This window comes from Quercus lobata, chromosome 8 (assembly GCF_001633185.2).
Source record: "Quercus lobata isolate SW786 chromosome 8, ValleyOak3.0 Primary Assembly, whole genome shotgun sequence".
Taxonomy (NCBI): domain Eukaryota; kingdom Viridiplantae; phylum Streptophyta; class Magnoliopsida; order Fagales; family Fagaceae; genus Quercus; species Quercus lobata.
Window position 1 is genome coordinate 8,740,359 of NC_044911.1, and position 18,582 is coordinate 8,758,940.

Consider the following 18,582-nt stretch of genomic DNA (forward strand, 5'->3'; position numbering starts at 1 on the left):
TTTGGAGTTATCTTCCTCCAATCCATTATATAGTGATTGAAGAGATCATCTATATATAGTTTTAGTCACATGACTTTTTTAACAAGTCATACAATTTGTTTAAATAATATACATAAATGGTTTTATAAATCATCACGTATTGAGTTACAAGAGATTCATTCAACCTTGTTTAGAACTAATCTTTGTCCAAACAACAATAAGCCCTACACATGCATCTCCCTCTCTTCTATGCTAGTATATATCATATTACAATGTTCATACCCATGTCTGCCTCTCAAACACTACCTTGTCTTGAAATTTGAATTCAGTCCTACCTAATTTACTATTGCATACACAATAAAACTCCAATCTGGCTGTTTCAAATGAATTATTTCTCCATGTGGCAGGATCATTAGTTGTGTAAACTTGGGCAGGTATTAGATCAATATCCCATATCATTGTAGCAAAGCTTCCAAGAGTCCAAAGTAGTCAGCAAATGTCAATTCGTATATTCTATACATCCAAAAATGACCAAAAACAGGTGGAGATAAGTGCTTCTTTTCTCGTAAGCTGATTCGATTCCCATAATTCCTTGTTTTTTTCTCAGAGATACAAGTATGTGCGCTCAATGAACAAGAAGTTGTTATAGCCTGGAACACTGCCATGCAAGTTACTTTTTAGAGTGAAAATTTGGTCATATTCTTAAGATCCGACTCAATTTGTAAACCTGCAACAATGAAAGAAGAATTTAGTTCCACATCAAATCAGTGAAAATGTTAGTTTTAGAAATTATCTGGTGTATCAGGATATAAGGTTGAAACAGTCCGTTATTGAAAATAAATTTTGCTCTTTCTAGTCCAAGATTTTGAGGCTGGGACATGTAAGGACGTGGATAAGTAGAACACAGAGCAGAAGTGCGGATGACCCAATGCAGAGCATGGAGATCAATTCAGAGCGCCTAAAACATTTCAAACTTTTTCATATTCATTTGCTCATTATACAACTGATATCTTAGAGAATGTAGTGTTTACAATCATCCCCTGACATTGTGGTTTTACAAAAATGAGTCCTACAGAATAATGTGTATAACCCCTCCCCAATTTGTAGCAAAGAACGCAAACCATCCTAAATTCATGCACACCCAAAAAGAATTTCCCAACATGACAACTGTAAGAAAATGTACCAACCTGGGCAGTCCTGCTGGGCAGACACACTTCTAAGCAATTTCGGAGGCCATCAACTCTGCAAAAACAGAGATGCCAGATTAAGTAGAAGAAAGTACTACCCTAAGTAGATGTACGCAAAAAATTGTTGAGGGGAAAGTAGGAAAAGATTCAAGAATGTAAATAACTACCTTCGGCTAATGGTTCTTCGAAGATATTGGTTGTCCTTAATAAGCCCTTGACCTCCAAACTTTGTTTCATCAGTATTTAACACAACCTTTGTCATTACAATCACTCTTCTATCAGTTTGTAGTATATGTGAATGCATTGGTTGCCACAAAGATTAAAACATTCATAATGGCCGTACCCAGATCATAATGATAAACTAGTGCCTGCTTGGTATGTCTTATTTACATCCTAAAAGAGAATGTACAGCTCTAAAACTTTCACATTTTTCTAGGTCAACTGTACTTTTCCCAGCTTATTTTCTAAGCAAAATAAACAAATGAAAATATGCTATACCAAATGAATGTACAGTTATTAATTAGAAGCTCCATATCTGGCTGATGAAAGAATTACAAAAAGATTACACTTACTTGATACTCTCCAGCTTCCTCTACACCTACATTGTATTGTTCATAAGAATCTGTTGGATGAAAATTGAATATGAAGAGAAGAGGACCTCGCAGGTAAGATATTACCTGTAAATTGCAAAGAATGTATCGATTTCTGGAAGGTACCAAATTATCAACAAAATAAATGGGACAGCATGCACCGAAAAAAAAAAAAAAAGTGTTTCTGTTGTGTGAGTGTATACAAAAGAACAGGACGGAGGAAAAAAAGTGTTGGACGCTCAGAGGCATAATTCATGAATTGGTTAAGTTAAGGTTAAAGAGAGACACCGACATTAAGAAGCTCAACGACTCGAGGTTATATGGTAATACCAGAACTTACTTCCATAAGAAATACTGAAAGTGGAAACGAAACATTTATCAAACCCAAGAAATTAATATAGGTTTTGTTGAGATTTCTGCAATCAATTTATGTTCCGCATTTCTAGATTATCCAAAAGGCGATTACACCCACACAACATGCTAAGTGGATTTTCTTAATTCCTGGAAGAAGTCACAATTTTGGCCTTACAAACACATGAAAGCATATAGACATTGCAAACCTTTCCACAAACTGATTCGTGGAAGGCATAAATTAGTTAATTGAGCTGAATATGTATCAAGTAATAAATGGAAAGAGCAAGTCAAGAAAGCATACAGACATGCAGGCCTTTCCACGAATGATTGGTGGAAGGCATTAATTAGTTAATTTAGCTGAATATGTATCAAGTAATTGAATGGAAGGAGCACATTGCCATACCATGGTAGTGTCATTAACGTGGTGAATGTTTGGTAAACCTCTTGAAAGAATTCTCTCATTTTCATCCAACTTCATCAAGTCCTAGAAAAGAGGAACAAGTAATCTGATCTGTTAATAAGCTATCAATGTATTTCCTGTTTGCTCACTAAAAGTTATTGGTCATAAAAATAAAGGCTGGAGGGCAACATAAACTAGTTAAAGAACCCTGGATGTCTCCTTTAGAAACACTAGGGAGGTGCCAATTAATTGAGCTACAAGCCTCTTGGCGACTAAAGTCGCATCTTGCATGTTTATACAATAAAACCAAGAATAAATTCAACAATATACCACAGTATAAACTGCATCCATGTAATGGGAGAACATAATAACTATAGATCTAATATAAATACTAAACAGTTCAACAATTTTTGACAACAGCTAGTTCAATATCTAGGTCACTTTCCACAGACAGGGAACCGTGAATGTCATATCGTATAAGCATTGTATGATAAAAAAATTAAAATTTTGTAATGCAAATCATTAGATAGACACCTTATCAAAGGAAAATAAATCACGATGCATGCCTTTCTCCAAAAGATCCCAGCGACGTTTAGCAAGTTGAAATGATAACTTGTTGCTTGCCATTGGGAACTCAACCCTCTAGAACATGAGAAGATTGTCAGTCACATGAAATAACGCCTATTTTAGTATTACAGGGAAAGTAATCATACCTCTGGATGCCCAAATTCATTACCCATGAAGTTCATATAAGCACGCCCACCAATTGTAAATGTAATCAATTTGATCATCTGCCTCGAGACCCAAAGAAAAATAAATAATTACAACAAAGAAATGAATAATTAACCAATCAAAATCATGAAAATCTTGACAAAAAATCAAAATATATGCAATGTGTTTCATGCACTGTAAGTGCTTGACAGTTGAAAAGTGCCCCTTTTATGTTGATGTATGTTGGCAATAGATGATATTGGTTTTTCCATGTATTTGCCTGTTATTTTAATTAACATAAAGCCTTTCTCCAATAATGCATTCAATCATAAAATGTAGCCTATATCAAGGCATTTTTTGTGGTGTCCAAATAAGTGGCCTAAGGAAAAATAAAGAAAGCAATATCTATAAATAAGAAAAAAGGAATTTCATAACCTGAAATTTTGAATTTTACATCATTACTACGAAAATGAGTTCATATCATACCTTGTGTAAGGAACACCCTCTAAGCAATGATTGCTTCAAACCCTGAGAATCCTCCCTGCTTTCACCAAACAATATTTCTGCAAATGACTTCCCTCCAGATATTGACTGACATGAAAGATTGTAGTGGCAGGATTTAGCAATAATAATATACTACATAAATAAAATCTATATACAAAAATTGTGCTGCTATATTAATAGAATTATAGGTGTGTAAGAAGAGATTAGAGTGAATGATTACTTGATTGTGGTTTTCAGCATACATAAGCATCTTATCTGCGTGTTGTTTATTGCCCATTAATGTGCTCACAATCTGCATTATATATCTAATTCTGTAAGTACTGGGAATTATAGAATGTAAAATGATATATAAGTAAAGAATTAATAATGAAAAAGCATACTCCTATTTGATGCAGAGTGAATTGTATATATCAAACAATACAACCTTACTCATGCTCCATTCATGGTCAGGGACATTCTCAAGAAAAGATGACCACATCTCTGACACAGAAAGATTAACATAATAGTCAAATCCCAATCCACCTTGAGAAGTAGGCTCGCACAATCCAGGATAAAAAGTGGCCTGAACAATAAAATAAAAAGGAAAGAAAATTTCATAAAATGCCAGAAAATACAAATCAGAGAGCTTAATATTCTGCCATAAGGCAAAGGCCTAAAGAAATAAATGAAAAACAATAGGTATATGAGGGGCTAAAGTTTCAACAAAGAATAAAAAGGGACTATTGTTTTAGAAGCTTTACTGCAACTCAAATAATGGGCAAACACAATTGAAGCAAGACATTTTCTTGTAGCCAGGAACACTTGTGGAAAAAAATTGTCGTAATCAGGGAAAATAAAATTGGGTCAAGCTAGATTTAAAACATATTGTGACTAAATTTTGTTGGAAGGCTTGTATAGGTGGATGTTGACATTTCTAATGATGATCCCACAAGTTTCTGGTGACACAAGGCAGAGTTACCAAACATGCCTTTCATTTTTTTTTTTTTTGGGTTCATATTATTTCCTTTTATTACTTGTATTTTTCTTTGATTGAAAAGTTACACATGTACCAAGTGGGTCTTAAAGCAATGATTTTATCCTCCACCTTATTCTTAAGGGGGAGGAGATTCCAACTGAAGGAAAGGTGAAAGACAAAAAGGCTCCTCTTCAACCATTGAAAAGCAAAAACCAAATGGTACCAAAAATAATATAATCTAATTTACTATAGTAAAGAAATTAAACTGTAATCAGTAATAAGAGAATCAAAATATTATCTGTTGCTCAAATCCTAATGTCTTTTGCATGAACTTGCAATTAACAGATGCTGCATGTTTCATTTAAATTCAATACATACTACTACTTTTAAAAGAAAAATAATGAAATTGTCATATATCTTCCAATAGTGAAGAAAAGAGAAAAAGACGATAAAATTTGCCGAGTTTTTGGAGGAAATAGAAATGAACAACATGAAATACTTACATCTTCAGCAATTGTTACTATATTTGGATGAAGAACATGCAGTATCTCATTTGCCAAAATAAGGTATAATAATGCATCCCTGTCAACATATTGATTACAGTATCTGCAATAGAACAGAGTCTACCATCAAATAAAATGTGAACTAGCTTTAATTATGACTGTATGGGACCAAAGAATGAAACAGGCCTGGATTAAAGAATAATTGTGAGGTTGAGTACATGGTATTAAAGTAAAATCATATAACATCACATTTAGTTAACATTTAAAATCTTCATTTTAAATTTTAGTCCTCATTGACGATACATCTGTAAACAATTTAATTATTTTTTTGTGTTAGTCAATGCAATGTAGACAGCATATGCTAGGAGAACAAATGTATATCTTTTTTTTTTGTTGGTCTACATTAAGCAGGGCGACATGTGCCTTGGGGATTCAAACCTTGACTCTCCCTAAGGGGAGGGCTGGAGATACCATTCAAGCTAAGAGGCATGGTGGTAAGTTTATATCTTTGTTATGTACATAATATAACAGTAGAAAGCATAAAAATATAGTTTAAAGTTAAGCTTAGTTTTTAGAGTAAAAAAAATGACTTAATTTGATGTGGTAAGATGTGGATAATGAAAAAGTCTCAACAAAAGCCTTACTCCTCCAAGTCACCGGTAAAAGAAGCAAAACCATTGTGCGTATACATCATTGATGAGAGTGAATGGAACTGGAAGCCATCAATTTGATACTCCACAACCCACCTGTTCAAACACCATTGTGTAAGCAATACCAACCTATCCACCCAAAGGGGCAGGCCAGGACAGAAACTATTATAGTTCCCCAAAAATAAACTAACAGCAGCTATATGAGCACATACCTATAGGTACAAAAGGAAGAATGGTGCAACCAATCAAGTCCATTAATTTTAAAAATTAAAATATTTAATGACTGTTTCTGCTTTGCAGTTACCAGTTCAGGTTTGAGAGAAGAAAATGCAGCACATCAGGATCACCGTATTTGAACATTCTGGTACCCCAGTATTTGTGATGCCCTCGTTTACCTATTGAAGTAGGAAAAGTTGAATGCAGAGTAAATGGTATGTGAACTAAAGAAAAAAGGTCAATCGAGCAGTTTGTAAACTCATTGCACTAAGTTTGACTCTTTCAATTGTACAACAAAAACATTATAAAGGATGCTTGTTTACGATGACACAAAAAGATGAAAACTGGCTCAGATTGATATATGAAATCCAAACATGTGGTTCATGAGCACACACTGCATGGGTGACAGTAACAACATACTCAGATCTTCAAAGAAAATACATTGAAACTTCTTAGGAAGATAATTACAAAAATGAACTCAATGCATGCAAGGTTTTAAACTCTTTATTTCTATTCTTTAAAATGGTTCTGCTTATGTATACTCCAAGTCTCCTACTAACAAAGAAGATGGGTTATCTCATTAACAGGACCAATCCTCTTTTCTTCCGTAGTAAGTTACAAACCAACCTCTCTAGTCCCTACAGACATCTCTCTCTTGCTTTCTCCAACCAACCGAATATGGATGCATATTATGTTCAAAGCACTCTTTCTTTTAGCTACAAAATGATTTCACAAGGCATCTGCTTCAACAGCTGAAGCTAGAAATGGAATATTGTAGGTTTGACTGCATTTGCTCTTCAGCAAATGAATGCCTAACACGTAATGGACTGGGACAGCCACATTTTGAAAGCCTGATAAATATTATCTCAAATGCATGACAACACACGCCTCAGGAATGTTTTTTAAGAGACCAAGTGAAAATTATACAGAATTCCAATCTTCCCCCCCCCCCCCCCCCCCCCCAAGTTTATGAGATAGGTTACAGACAAGCTGATAAAGTAGAGCAGCAAGGCAAGCAGAAAGGACCAACTCAGAGGAGAGACCTCGTGTCTTAGAAAAGTAGGCACAAGGAGTTTGTGCATATACCAGTATGAAAGTAACAGTCATTTGATCCATCAAATAGTGACAGTCCAACCATCTCATCTGCAGCTGAGTAGGAATGGACAATGTCTAAGAAAACCAGCAGTCCTAGTCCTGTAAAATGTAGGATGTAATTAACAATATGTAAATTTTATTATCAGCAACAAACGAAAAACAATAAGCTGAAATTTTTGTTAAGAATACATATTTTTATGTAAAAATAGAAATGCTGTTTATGCATAAATGCTGCTTGATGAGACATTTGGATTTTAAAGAAAATTTTTTTTCAAAGAGGTTTAATTAATTCTCATATTACCCAGTGCTAGTTCTGTTTGTGAATTATTTTTCCTTTCATATAAGCAGTGTATGTCCATACATTATAAGCACCTTATTACACTTTTGCTTAATCATCTTTTCCTCAGACCAACCTTAATAATGTTACAATACAAAAAAGAACTATAACGCAAGATGTATTTCTCACATAAGCTATTAAGATGAGCAAAAACTCATTCATCCATATGAAAAGAACCAATGAAATCTTTAATAAAATACTAGCCTCATCACACACGCGAAGCGCGTGTGTGATGAGGCTCTTTTTTTTTTTTTAAGTGGTCATAGCAAAAAAAAAAAAAAAATCTGTTTTTTATTTATTTATTTTATATATAATTTTTATTTTGAGAATCTAATTTATAAGTGGATAAAAAAAAATTGAAAATCAATAGGAGAGTAACCCTATTTTTTAAGCAATGTTTTAGTGAGAGTTAGTATTGTATTTTTACCGGATTGTCCTTTAATTTTGTCTCTACTTAAACATAGGGATGTACGGATATTTTAGAACAAAAAAAATCCGGTCCAAACAAGGGAAACCCCTTAAATAGTAGTATAGAAAAAGACATCAGATAAAGAATGAAAACCATGTGCTTCATCTACCAAGCGCTTGAAATCATCAGGAGTGCCATATCGGCTGCTAACAGCATAGAAATTAGTAACCTGCATTGTGACAGAGAAGTCTGATTACATTTAAAGGAAGACATAATAAAATGCACTTAGTAGAAATAATAATGAAAAGAAATTAAGAAAATCCAAATTCTCAAATTGAGACTGTTTCTAGAGATCATTATCAGTTAAGTGCTGATAAAAACAAGCGAAAAACACAAAAATAAGCCACCATGCATGTGACATTACTTTTTACAGAAATAACGATAAAAAATAAAACTGAAAAAAATAGAAGTCACTAAAGCAACCAAACATTCAGTGCCGGGCTTTTATCACCCACTTTATAATTTTGTTATTGACATTATTTCTTATTGCCATGTCGTATTTTAATTTATTTCTTGTCCAATCTAAAATGTTAAGGCAGGTTGAAATATTTACCGGATACTACTTATAAAAAATATATATACATGCATAAACCGGATACCAGACCAAGTTGCACTTGCACAAATCTTGAAAGTATGGATCAGACTCTTGTAAACACAGAAACTATATAATTAATTTACCAATCAGAAGCCTCTGCTAATCAACATAAGAAAAAAAGACAGCACAATTTCCAATGTCGGCACTTTAGGGAACTCATAGAGATATATGCATTAGCAAAATGTTTATACTTAATAATGGACAGGGAAAGGGGAAAAGAATGTTCAACTCACTCTATAACCAACAGTAAAATAATCTTTGTGCTCAACAACTCCAAACAACTGGATTGCATTGTAGCCAGCTTCTTTTACATGCGGAAGGACCTGTATTGAAAAAAGTAGTGCAAAGCTGAAGAAATTGAATGTGATACCACTGTATTGAAGGAATATTTTAAGATAGCAAAAAGCAAGGAGTTACCTTTTCTGTAAAATCATTAAAAGAAGATACTTTTGGCTCTGATCCACTAATTCCAACATGGCATTCATATATGCGCAAGGACTTTGGCACTTTTGGGGGTGTGTTTTTCCACTTGTATGCAGATTCAGGTGGTGGTTCCCAGTGGACCGCAAAACCTTGCTTTCCATCTATATCTGAATATAACCAACAAAGTTTAGATGAAGTAGATACAATACAACATGCCAAAGCTTGTAAAATATTATTGTAAAATAATTGGAAGGAAAATAAAAGTGTAAGATTGCTAGAAAAATACTCCTAAAAAAGGTAGTAGCCACTAGAGTTTCAATTAGGCAGGGTACTCTACGTATGTCCTATGTATGCATTAAAAAATAGTTACTAGCCCTGTATATGCAAGTGGAGAACCTAAAAGGAATCACTACTAAAAAAACTCATACCAAAACCTTAAGTGCAATCCATACATAAACATATACATAGATCAGTCCATACATAAATACATAGATACATAGATGCAAATATACGTATCTAAAACATAGATATATACCATATATACTATAGAGAATGTGATGTGGGACAATCAAGAGAAAATAAAAGAACAAGAGATAAACCCGAAGAATCAGCACCTAGGGCTTGCCTAGAATTAGTACCAAGCAAGAAACTTAGGCATCAACACCTAAGGTGTTAGGAATCAGCACCCAACATATTGGAAAATCTCCAATCTGAAATTTCATTAATCAATTGTCTTTCCAAAAATACAACCGTCTAGACGGAGGGTTTAGGAATAAAAGATAATCATATCTAAAACTGAAACAAATCTCGAGACTAATCCCTATCTAAACTCAAATCTAATCCCTATCTGAATACAAAAACGAAATTCTACAATGATTCATTCTCCTATGAGATAAAGAAAAAAAATTCTAAAATAATTTTGGTTTTGGTCATTTGCTCGATGAATTTATCTTCATTACTTATGAATTGATGTTTAATTGTACAAGCAAAAGAGACAAGAAATCATGCAAGAGGACCTGTTTCCAACAACAATACAATGAGCAAAAGACTTCTGGCAGATGCCAATTACCTGGTTGCACATAAGTAGCCCAAGCAGGCACCCGTTCCAATGGCCCACTAGGAGTGTTAAAATACACCCTGTATTTGCTGCCATGAGGAATACCTGGAGTGTACTTTTTCAACCATGCCTTCCTTCCTTTACGTGTCTCTAACCAGTATTCCAAGGGAGGCTTCTTAGCAAAAACTTTCTTCACCCATTCAGGACTGCTAACCACATTAAATATGTCATACTCTTTTCCTTGATCAATCACATCATAAGGAGGTAAGTTACTAGGTGGGTCATTTTTATGCTGCTCTTTCCATGCCTTGTATCTTGTTTCTGGATCGGGTATTTCTTCCAGTTCCTCTAAAGTTTGGGGTCCATTAGGACCAAATAGTTGCTCATATAACTTTGCTGGCACCTCAAAACGGTTATTAACAAATCGGTCCTCTCCAGGTTCCCAGTAATCATCATTTGATTTCTTGAAGATCTCATCAATTGAGACACCACTGTCACCTTTATCATAGTCATCAACATAGTTATACTGTTGAAAATAGAGTTCATCTGGTTTTTCTCCCTCCCTCAACTTATCTTCAAGAATAATAAACCAGTATCCAAAATCATCATGGCCAAAAAAACCCTCTCTTGCAGCATTTTCAGTTGGTGACCAGCCATTGAAATCACCAATCAGCGCACAATAGCGAGCACCTGAATTCAAGATGCTTGATTAACAGCATATAACTTAGGACAAATAGGAATGTAGGCAAAATGGAAACTTTTTTTTCTTTTCTTTTAATAAACATACAAAATGGAAGTCAGCTCTAAGGGAAACATTGAGGTAGGAAACTCTCATGTATGGTTGTAATGGAAGGAATATACCTGCCTATTCCAAACAGGGAGAACAAGTCATTTGACAGTGAAACCAAATTGATAATGTCCATTGTATCAAGTTCCAATCTTGATCCAAAAAAAGTGTGACTAGTAATAACTACTCATTCTAAATACAGGATTAGGCTAGGAGTTCACATATGTTTCAGGAAGAAGAAAGGAAATGCTAATTCAAGAAGGGAGCTGAAGAAGAGAAAAGTTCAGGGGAGGATTAATGTCAAAACTCTCAACCATCTTTTTTTTGACCATATAAGTAGCTACGTAATTTGAAAATCAGGTAAAAGAGGAAAAAAATAAAAATAAAAAAGAGATACCAAAATAAAAAACTAAAATCCTGTAATAGTGAGGGACTCCATTTATCAGAATTAGGCACATATTGGGGCTAGAAGTTTGCAGAAAGTTAATTAAACATTTGAGAACCCTGTCAAGCAGGAGAAGAAACATTTGAGCATAGAGTCAAACCTGGAGCCCATTCCATATAATCCACCCGATGTTCGAAGTGACGATGCATACCCAATATTTCAAATCTAGACAACAAAACCAAGAACAACCAAACTCAGCTAAAGAAAACCTCAATCCCCACCAAAAGCATAATCAGCATATGAATCCCTTATAACCCAAAAGATACCAAAAAAAAAAAAAAAAATTGCATACAAATCAGAACTATAACATCAACATTTTCACAAAAATATTCAGCATGATGGTTGAGCCATTCCAAATACAGATCCTCTTCAATAATAAGCTTAGATTTCAATAAGCTATAAGTCCTACCCATCAAACTCAAACTATAGCTCACAATCAGGAGATTGATAAAAAATTGGAGTTGAATTCAATAGGACTAACCCAGAAGCCATGTCCCTGAGATTGATGTGACGGTTGAAAATTTCATCTTTAAGGTCCTTCAACGCTTTATGTCTGCATAGTTCAATTAAAACATGTAATGCAATATAATCACAATATAACAAACAAAAAGACTTAAAAAAAAAAAAAAAAAAACCCCAACTTCATTTCTTTCCCACACTTTCCCATCAACCAAACACACCATCTCACTTTATACTTATTCTCATTCTCTTCTATTTCTACATACTTCAAATGAAACAGCATGTAACACACTATAATCGCAATATAAAAACAAAATTATGACTTAAAAGAATCCCAACTTTATTTCTCATTCCCTCACTTTCTCATCAACCAAACACACCCATCTCACTTTCTACTTATTCTCATTCTCTTCTATTTCTACATACTTTAATAAAACAACATGTAACATACTAAAATCATAATATAAAAAACAAAATTATGACTTAAAAAAAAAAATCCCAACTTTCTTTCTCCTTCACATACTTTCTCATCAACCAAATACACCCATCTCACTTTCTACTTATTCTCATTCTCTTCTATTTCTACATACTTCAATTAATGCAACATACTATAATCATAAAAAAAAAAAACAAAATTATGACTTAAAAAAAAATCCCAACTTTCTTTCCCCTTCACATACTTTCTCTTCAACCAAACACTCCATTTCACTTTCTACTTTTTTTTCTTAAAAAAAAAAAAAAAAATAGTATTTGTACCTTTCACGGAGGAAAATAGCAAATGCTTTATGGGAAATGCCGTGTTTGGTGAGGAACCCAACTGGGTCAACTCCTTTCTCGCTTTCTGTCTCATTCTTCTTCTTCTTCTTGGGTTGTTGTTGTTGTTGTGGTTGCTCTGTGGCTGAGCATATGATCTTTATGTTTCTGGGAAAAGTGAGTCTCTGGGGGGGTCTGTGTTGGGATTGGAATTGGATGGAGGGGCTATTTGGGTAGAGGAAAATTTTGGTTGGGAGAGAAAGTGAAGCCATCGGATAAGAGTAGGAGTGTTAGCTGTAGTTGTTGAAGCTCTCAGAGAGTGAGAGAGAGAGAGAGAGAGAGAGTGACTGAGTGAAAGGGGAGGGGTTTTAGGATAAGAAGGCGGGTACAATGTCTAAAAGGAATGCTTTGAAGTGAGAGGTTTATGAGTTGACTCAGTGAAAGAAACGAATCAAACAATCGCTGACTCGTTTGCAACTGTAAGAATTATTTTTTTGAATTTTAAACTGTTCCTATATCCATTTACACTAATTTTTATTGGACGGAGAATTTTGAAAATCAAATTATCAAACTATTGAAGTGCATATTATAAAAAAGTATGTTAATTTTGGTTTAAATTGAATATTTTTTTACTATTCGATAATATTTTAACATAAAAACTTAAAATTTAAAACATAGTTTTTAATATTTGATTTTTTTTTTTTAAATTTTACAAGTATAAAGACGCAATTCAATAATTAACTTTTTAAAATACACGTTCAATAAAAAAATATATGAAGATTTTAAAGAGTTTATTTGGAGAGAAGTATTTTCCAAAATTTTAAAAAGTTTATTACTTTTACCATTGATTATAATCTAATTCTTATTATTATAAAAAAGAAGATTTTTTTTTTTTTTTTTTTACATCACATTTTTTCTTAGATACATGTAGGTTTTAACTTATAAGTATACATTCTTGCTTTAGTTAAAAAACTGAAAAACAAAAACAAAAGATTTTCATTTTTATTTTTTCTAAACCATATGAGTAAACCAACATCTGAGTAAAAGGGCATTACATTTTTCTGTTTAATTACAAATGTGAAACAAATCTTTTTTTCTTTTTTTTGAGAAACAAATGTGAACGAATCATTTGAAGAGAGTTAATGGATGGCATTTTTTAATTGGTAATGAACAAAATAATTAGAATAAAAGTCCTGACAAAGTTAATTAAATAATTGATGTGCAAGACACTGACTTAATCATTATTATTATTTTTTGGTAAATAACTTAATCATGATATCAAAGAGTCAATGAGCCAAAAATATAAGAAGTTGGATAGGTAATCACTTTGATTTACGTAAAAAATGACATACAGGTAAAAGGTACAATTCTTTTTCTTTTTCTTTTTGTGCTAGACCAACAAATTTGAATACATAATTACATAAAGCAAGAGCATGAATTCCCATTTTTGTCCTGAAGCAACAGTATGCATCTTGAAGATGCTAATTTGGTTGTTTCTTGGCATACTCCCTCGGGCCAAATATGGTTGATCCGACTCTCACATTGGTACTGCCCATTTCAATCTGCAGGTATCAGAAAGCCCCATTATCAACGGCAAGATCTCTTTAGTGATGCTCCATCCTTGATAAGGATATGAGCTAAGGCATAAAAAAAAAATCTACAAGATGCAATAAGAAGTTAAGAACAAGAAATACATTATTACAATGTTACAAGACTTTGAGAATTATGTAAAATTCGGTTGTAAGGTACTATAATTGCCAATTTTTTTAGAGACAATCCCTGATCATTTTTTACTCCCTAGCAATTCTGAAGTGCTTTGCTAGTGTTTTCCAAACAATTACCATAAAAAGCCTGCAGCTTAATCCCTCCTTGTAAACCCATTTCTTACCAACACATTATCCATCCAGCCAGTGATAAAATTTCTAGCTAACCACAGTGCAGTCCAGTGATGGTTTCGGACAGCAATATGCTTAAGGATTAAAATGTTCAGGAATTACTGTCATAATAGCTCGCAATCCAAAAATAAAGAAAATTGAAGTTTATTGCTATATTTTATTAAGAATTCATTTGACAAAAGCACAAGGTAGCCCTTACCGCTAGCTCAAAGTCACCTGACATGCCCATTGACAACTCACATTGCTCCTCCGCTATTCCAAGTGCCTTGCAAACCTCAATTCTACAGTTTGATAGCGTCTAATGCATCACAACACAAAAGCTAATGCCTCAGTATATTAACTTAAAATAAAAAATGCAGAGAAAAGAAAAGTAGAAAAAGAATAAAGACAATTTCTAAGATAGTAATGCAGCAACATTACATGAAAAAAGAATAAAAGAAATCTTATAAGAGAAACGTGGTGGGGTGGAGAAGAAGACAAATGTCTGGTTTCATAGCAATTGAAAATTAAGTCAAATATATAAATGAAACAACATTAATATCAGCAGATAAATAACAAATAGATGATTTTTTTTATTTTTAATTTTTTAAATTTGAAAAAGAATTGAAGTTCATGAATATAAAAAGTATTGTGAGACAAACTAAAACTAGTAATCAAATTCTGCATAAAGATATGGTAAATTCAATCTTATGCAGTTTCACTTCACTGTTAAACACAGAATCACCACCCTAAAGTTTTCTGGAGTCGATGAATAGTCTGGCATCCCAATTGTCATTAAGCCAGAGAACTCTAGATTTGGGCACTGCAACTTAATGTGTTTCGCAAGTTCGACACAGTCAGAAGGATCAATGCCAGATTTTGCTGCAAGAATATCACAAAAATCCATGAACTAACCAGTCAATGAAAATATGGGAAGAAAGGAGAACACAAATAATACCAAAATAACATCACAGAGAAGCCAACAATTATTAAGACGAAGGTGCTATTTTGTGCATGCAACCACATGTAAATAACACTGGAGTGTTAATATTTAGTGCTACGGCAGTCAAGTCAAAATAGTAAATGTAAAGAAATGAAGACATCATCTTCATTGTAAATATTGTATCCTTTTCAAAATATTATGATTTCTGTGTTCTTATACAACCATATTTTCTGATCATTTGTGTAGTCGTGTAACCTTGGCTAAACATTGTCAATTTGGATAGTATGTGCTGTAGAGCTACAAAAGCCCATAGGTTTAAGGATAAGCATATGATGCTAAAAGGGGAAGGGGGGGGGGTGAGAGATGTTCAGGAAGTTACAGAGCTAAGAAAGTCATTATTATGCCCAACTAAATAACAGGCAGAACATATGTGAAAAGAAGAAATGACTTTTGGTTTTACTCACAAGCTTCTCCACTGGTATTCACTTGGACCAAAACCTTCAAAGGATTTCTTCCAAGGCTTGAAACTGCCCGGTCAAGATGATTTGCAACCTGAAGATCAATAATGTATAGTAATGCAATGTCATGTGAGTGACATTCCACGTGAATCAATTAGAACACGAGTTTGTTTTCATTGAAGGCTACTAAAATTACAATTTGAAACTCAAACAGGGCCACATAAGTACTGTAACATGAATGAACTATTAATGTATGTTAATTCATGTTACGGTACAATGTTCAGTTTTTTTCTTCTCTTAGTTTAGTCTCTTGATTGTTTTCTGTTGTGTTCTGTTTTGTGCTTTGCTGTGTTCATTCTCATGAAGACATTGTATGTTTCTTTTTCAATTTTCATCAATAATAATTCTTATATTACCTATCAAAAAAAAAAAACATTAATGTCAAAAACATTTGGAAAGCATCAGAAAACTAGTAAGCAACTGAAGTCATGAAGGTTTCTACAGCACATTTTTAGTTGTAAGAAATAAAAATTACATAGTTGAGCACAATCCAAGAACAATGATATGAATTCCCTTCATATCGTAAACAGAAATGAGAAAATAAGTTCTTACTGAAAACAAACATACAACAGATATGAGGCTAAGTCTTTACCTTTGCATTATCTACACCCTCAACCATTGCCAGATTTGGGACTCCAGCTGCGTATCAAAATTAAAACCTTAACATTCACCATACTCCTCTCCCACATACTTAAAAAGAAGACACAGAATAAGATAAGTAGATAATGCACACACTGTCACCATGATCATCAAGTGGGTGATTTCTGAATCACTGTTGTTATGCACACAAGACACACATCCAACTCTCCATATGGCAAACAAAGATCTACCAGATTATTCAAAACCCCATTTGCAAATAGTTCTTTATGTGCCCTCAAAATCCACCAAACGTGAGAACAAAAGGTAATCATATAATCACTATTGGATATTAGCCGATTGAGATCCCCTAGAATTCCTAAAATAACTCCACTATAAAGTTCTCAAAATCCTAACTTGACATTATTAAATAAATGGTTTCGATTTTGTCGAATCATAACCATTTCAAAAAACATATATCAATACTACTGTGGAATCTATTTAACTCGATACTTCACATCCTAGCATATGTACCTAAAGTATGCCACACCCCACAGTAGTTTTTTTTTTTTTTTCACCACTTGTTGAGGTAGCCTGTTATGATTGGTGCACCATAAAAATGATGCAGTGGTGAGAGTAAATGTTGCATGGATGATGGATCACAATTTGCTTAGGTGGCCAATTTTGAAAAATGTTATGTATGTCTCTAGCATTCCTCAATTGAAAATTAGATTTTAAAGCTAAAGCAAACAGACCCAGATTGTCAATTCGAAAACTTTAAGGTTTATATTCCAACGAGGAAAATGGGATTTTATAAGAAAAAGAAAGGGCAAAGAATCATACTGAGTAGCGATTTGACTTTGTTGCTTTGCAAATGCCCAATGAAATGCCAGTCTATGTCTTGAGGAAGCTACAAACACAAACATAAACAAAATCATAAATAAACAACCTCAGTTATTAAACCTTAAATAATTAAATGAAAGACATAGAGAGAAAGAGACTTGAGGGGCTTTTTCGATGAGTTCTTGTGCGTAGTTCTCGCCAAAGCAACGGTATCCAGAGTCGTAGACTTGGCGGATGAGCGAGACCGGTTTGGTTTTCGAAACGGCCACGACCCGGACCAGGTCGGGATTCCGACCAGACCGCTCCGCAGCCTGCCGGACTCGGAACATGACCGCCCGGAGCGCCGCCACGGCTGTGCCTTCCACTGCAGGAGCAGCCATGTGGCTTTTAGAGAGGTTGAAATTGAATGAACAAGAATATGCGAAGTTCTGTGAGTGAGAGAGAGAGAGTGACTGTGCGGTCTTGGCGAGCTGAGGACCTGAGGTGAAGGATGTTTTTTTTTTGGACTGGTAAAGAAGATAATAAGAATATATTTTTCGAATTTTTATCACTTCTAGTTCTATATTTATTTTAGAGAAGTGCTCACCCGAGATTCTCCACAATATTTTCTCAAAAAATCTTAATGGGAAAGTTGTTATTAGTTTTAATTTGAATCTTATTATTGAAATTACTTTTTTATCTACCAGTAATAGCAAATAACAATATATTATTTAAAATTTGTTGTGAAAATATTATAATATTGTGAAGATAATATTTCTCTTTATTTTAAGGATATCATTATGGTGACTCAATCCAATGGATAGATTCAAGAGCATAATAAAGAAATGAATTCTAGTCTGCATAATTAAAACGCTCTCTATGGAACGCTCTCTCTCTCAAGAAGAACAAGATGAACTTGCCCGGAGCAATAAAAAAGTTAAAGATGTTAGACACGCTGGTTTCAGTGATGGGCAGATTTCGGGTCCTTCCTCTCCTAGTCATAATAGTGGTCATTGGAACCATGGTGTATCTTTTAAGGAAAAACTCGTTGGAGATATTCCTGGAGCTTACACACAAGCTTTTAGCCTTGGAGACTTAATGGAAGATGATGGGGATGTGGATGAGGAGGTCGAAGATCTCAGGCAAGGGTTTGTAGGTGTGAAACTCACGAAGGATTTCAAACAGAAAATACGTGGACCATGGGTTAAAGCTCTTATTGTTAAGGTTTTTGGCCGAGATGTGGGGTTTCATTTTCTCCGAGATAAACTCCTTGCGATGTGGAAGCTTGCGGGTAGACTAGATTGTTTGCATTTAGGGCGGGGTTTCTTCCTAGTTAGGTTGTCGTTGAAGGAAGATGTTGATAATGTGTTGAAGAAAGGG

The 18,582-nt window shown here is 34.0% G+C and overlaps 2 protein-coding genes across 2 annotated transcripts; both read right to left on the reverse strand.

Annotated features, from left to right (window-relative positions):
* Positions 1–56: 56 nt before the first annotated feature.
* Positions 57–12,848, reverse strand: LOC115956094 (1,4-alpha-glucan-branching enzyme 3, chloroplastic/amyloplastic-like). The gene is made up of 21 exons (XM_031074556.1): positions 12,473–12,848; positions 11,739–11,810; positions 11,358–11,422; positions 10,038–10,715; positions 8,963–9,135; positions 8,779–8,868; positions 8,044–8,119; positions 7,136–7,243; positions 6,138–6,228; positions 5,828–5,929; positions 5,184–5,286; positions 4,150–4,287; positions 3,946–4,017; positions 3,708–3,812; positions 3,224–3,301; positions 3,045–3,152; positions 2,514–2,594; positions 1,739–1,843; positions 1,334–1,419; positions 1,167–1,221; positions 57–706 (listed from the first exon to the last, which is right to left on the reverse strand). Exons 1-21 carry the CDS (start codon positions 12,739–12,741, stop codon positions 674–676), a joined length of 2,688 nt encoding a protein of 895 aa, XP_030930416.1. The 5' UTR covers positions 12,742–12,848; the 3' UTR covers positions 57–673.
* Positions 12,849–13,770: 922 nt separating this feature from the next.
* On the reverse strand, positions 13,771–17,738 carry LOC115958192 (pyridoxal phosphate homeostasis protein-like). The gene is made up of 7 exons (XM_031076584.1): positions 17,382–17,738; positions 17,224–17,290; positions 16,397–16,443; positions 15,751–15,838; positions 15,092–15,225; positions 14,564–14,662; positions 13,771–14,031 (listed from the first exon to the last, which is right to left on the reverse strand). Exons 1-7 carry the CDS (start codon positions 17,601–17,603, stop codon positions 13,951–13,953), a joined length of 738 nt encoding a protein of 245 aa, XP_030932444.1. The 5' UTR covers positions 17,604–17,738; the 3' UTR covers positions 13,771–13,950.
* Positions 17,739–18,582: the final 844 nt, after the last annotated feature.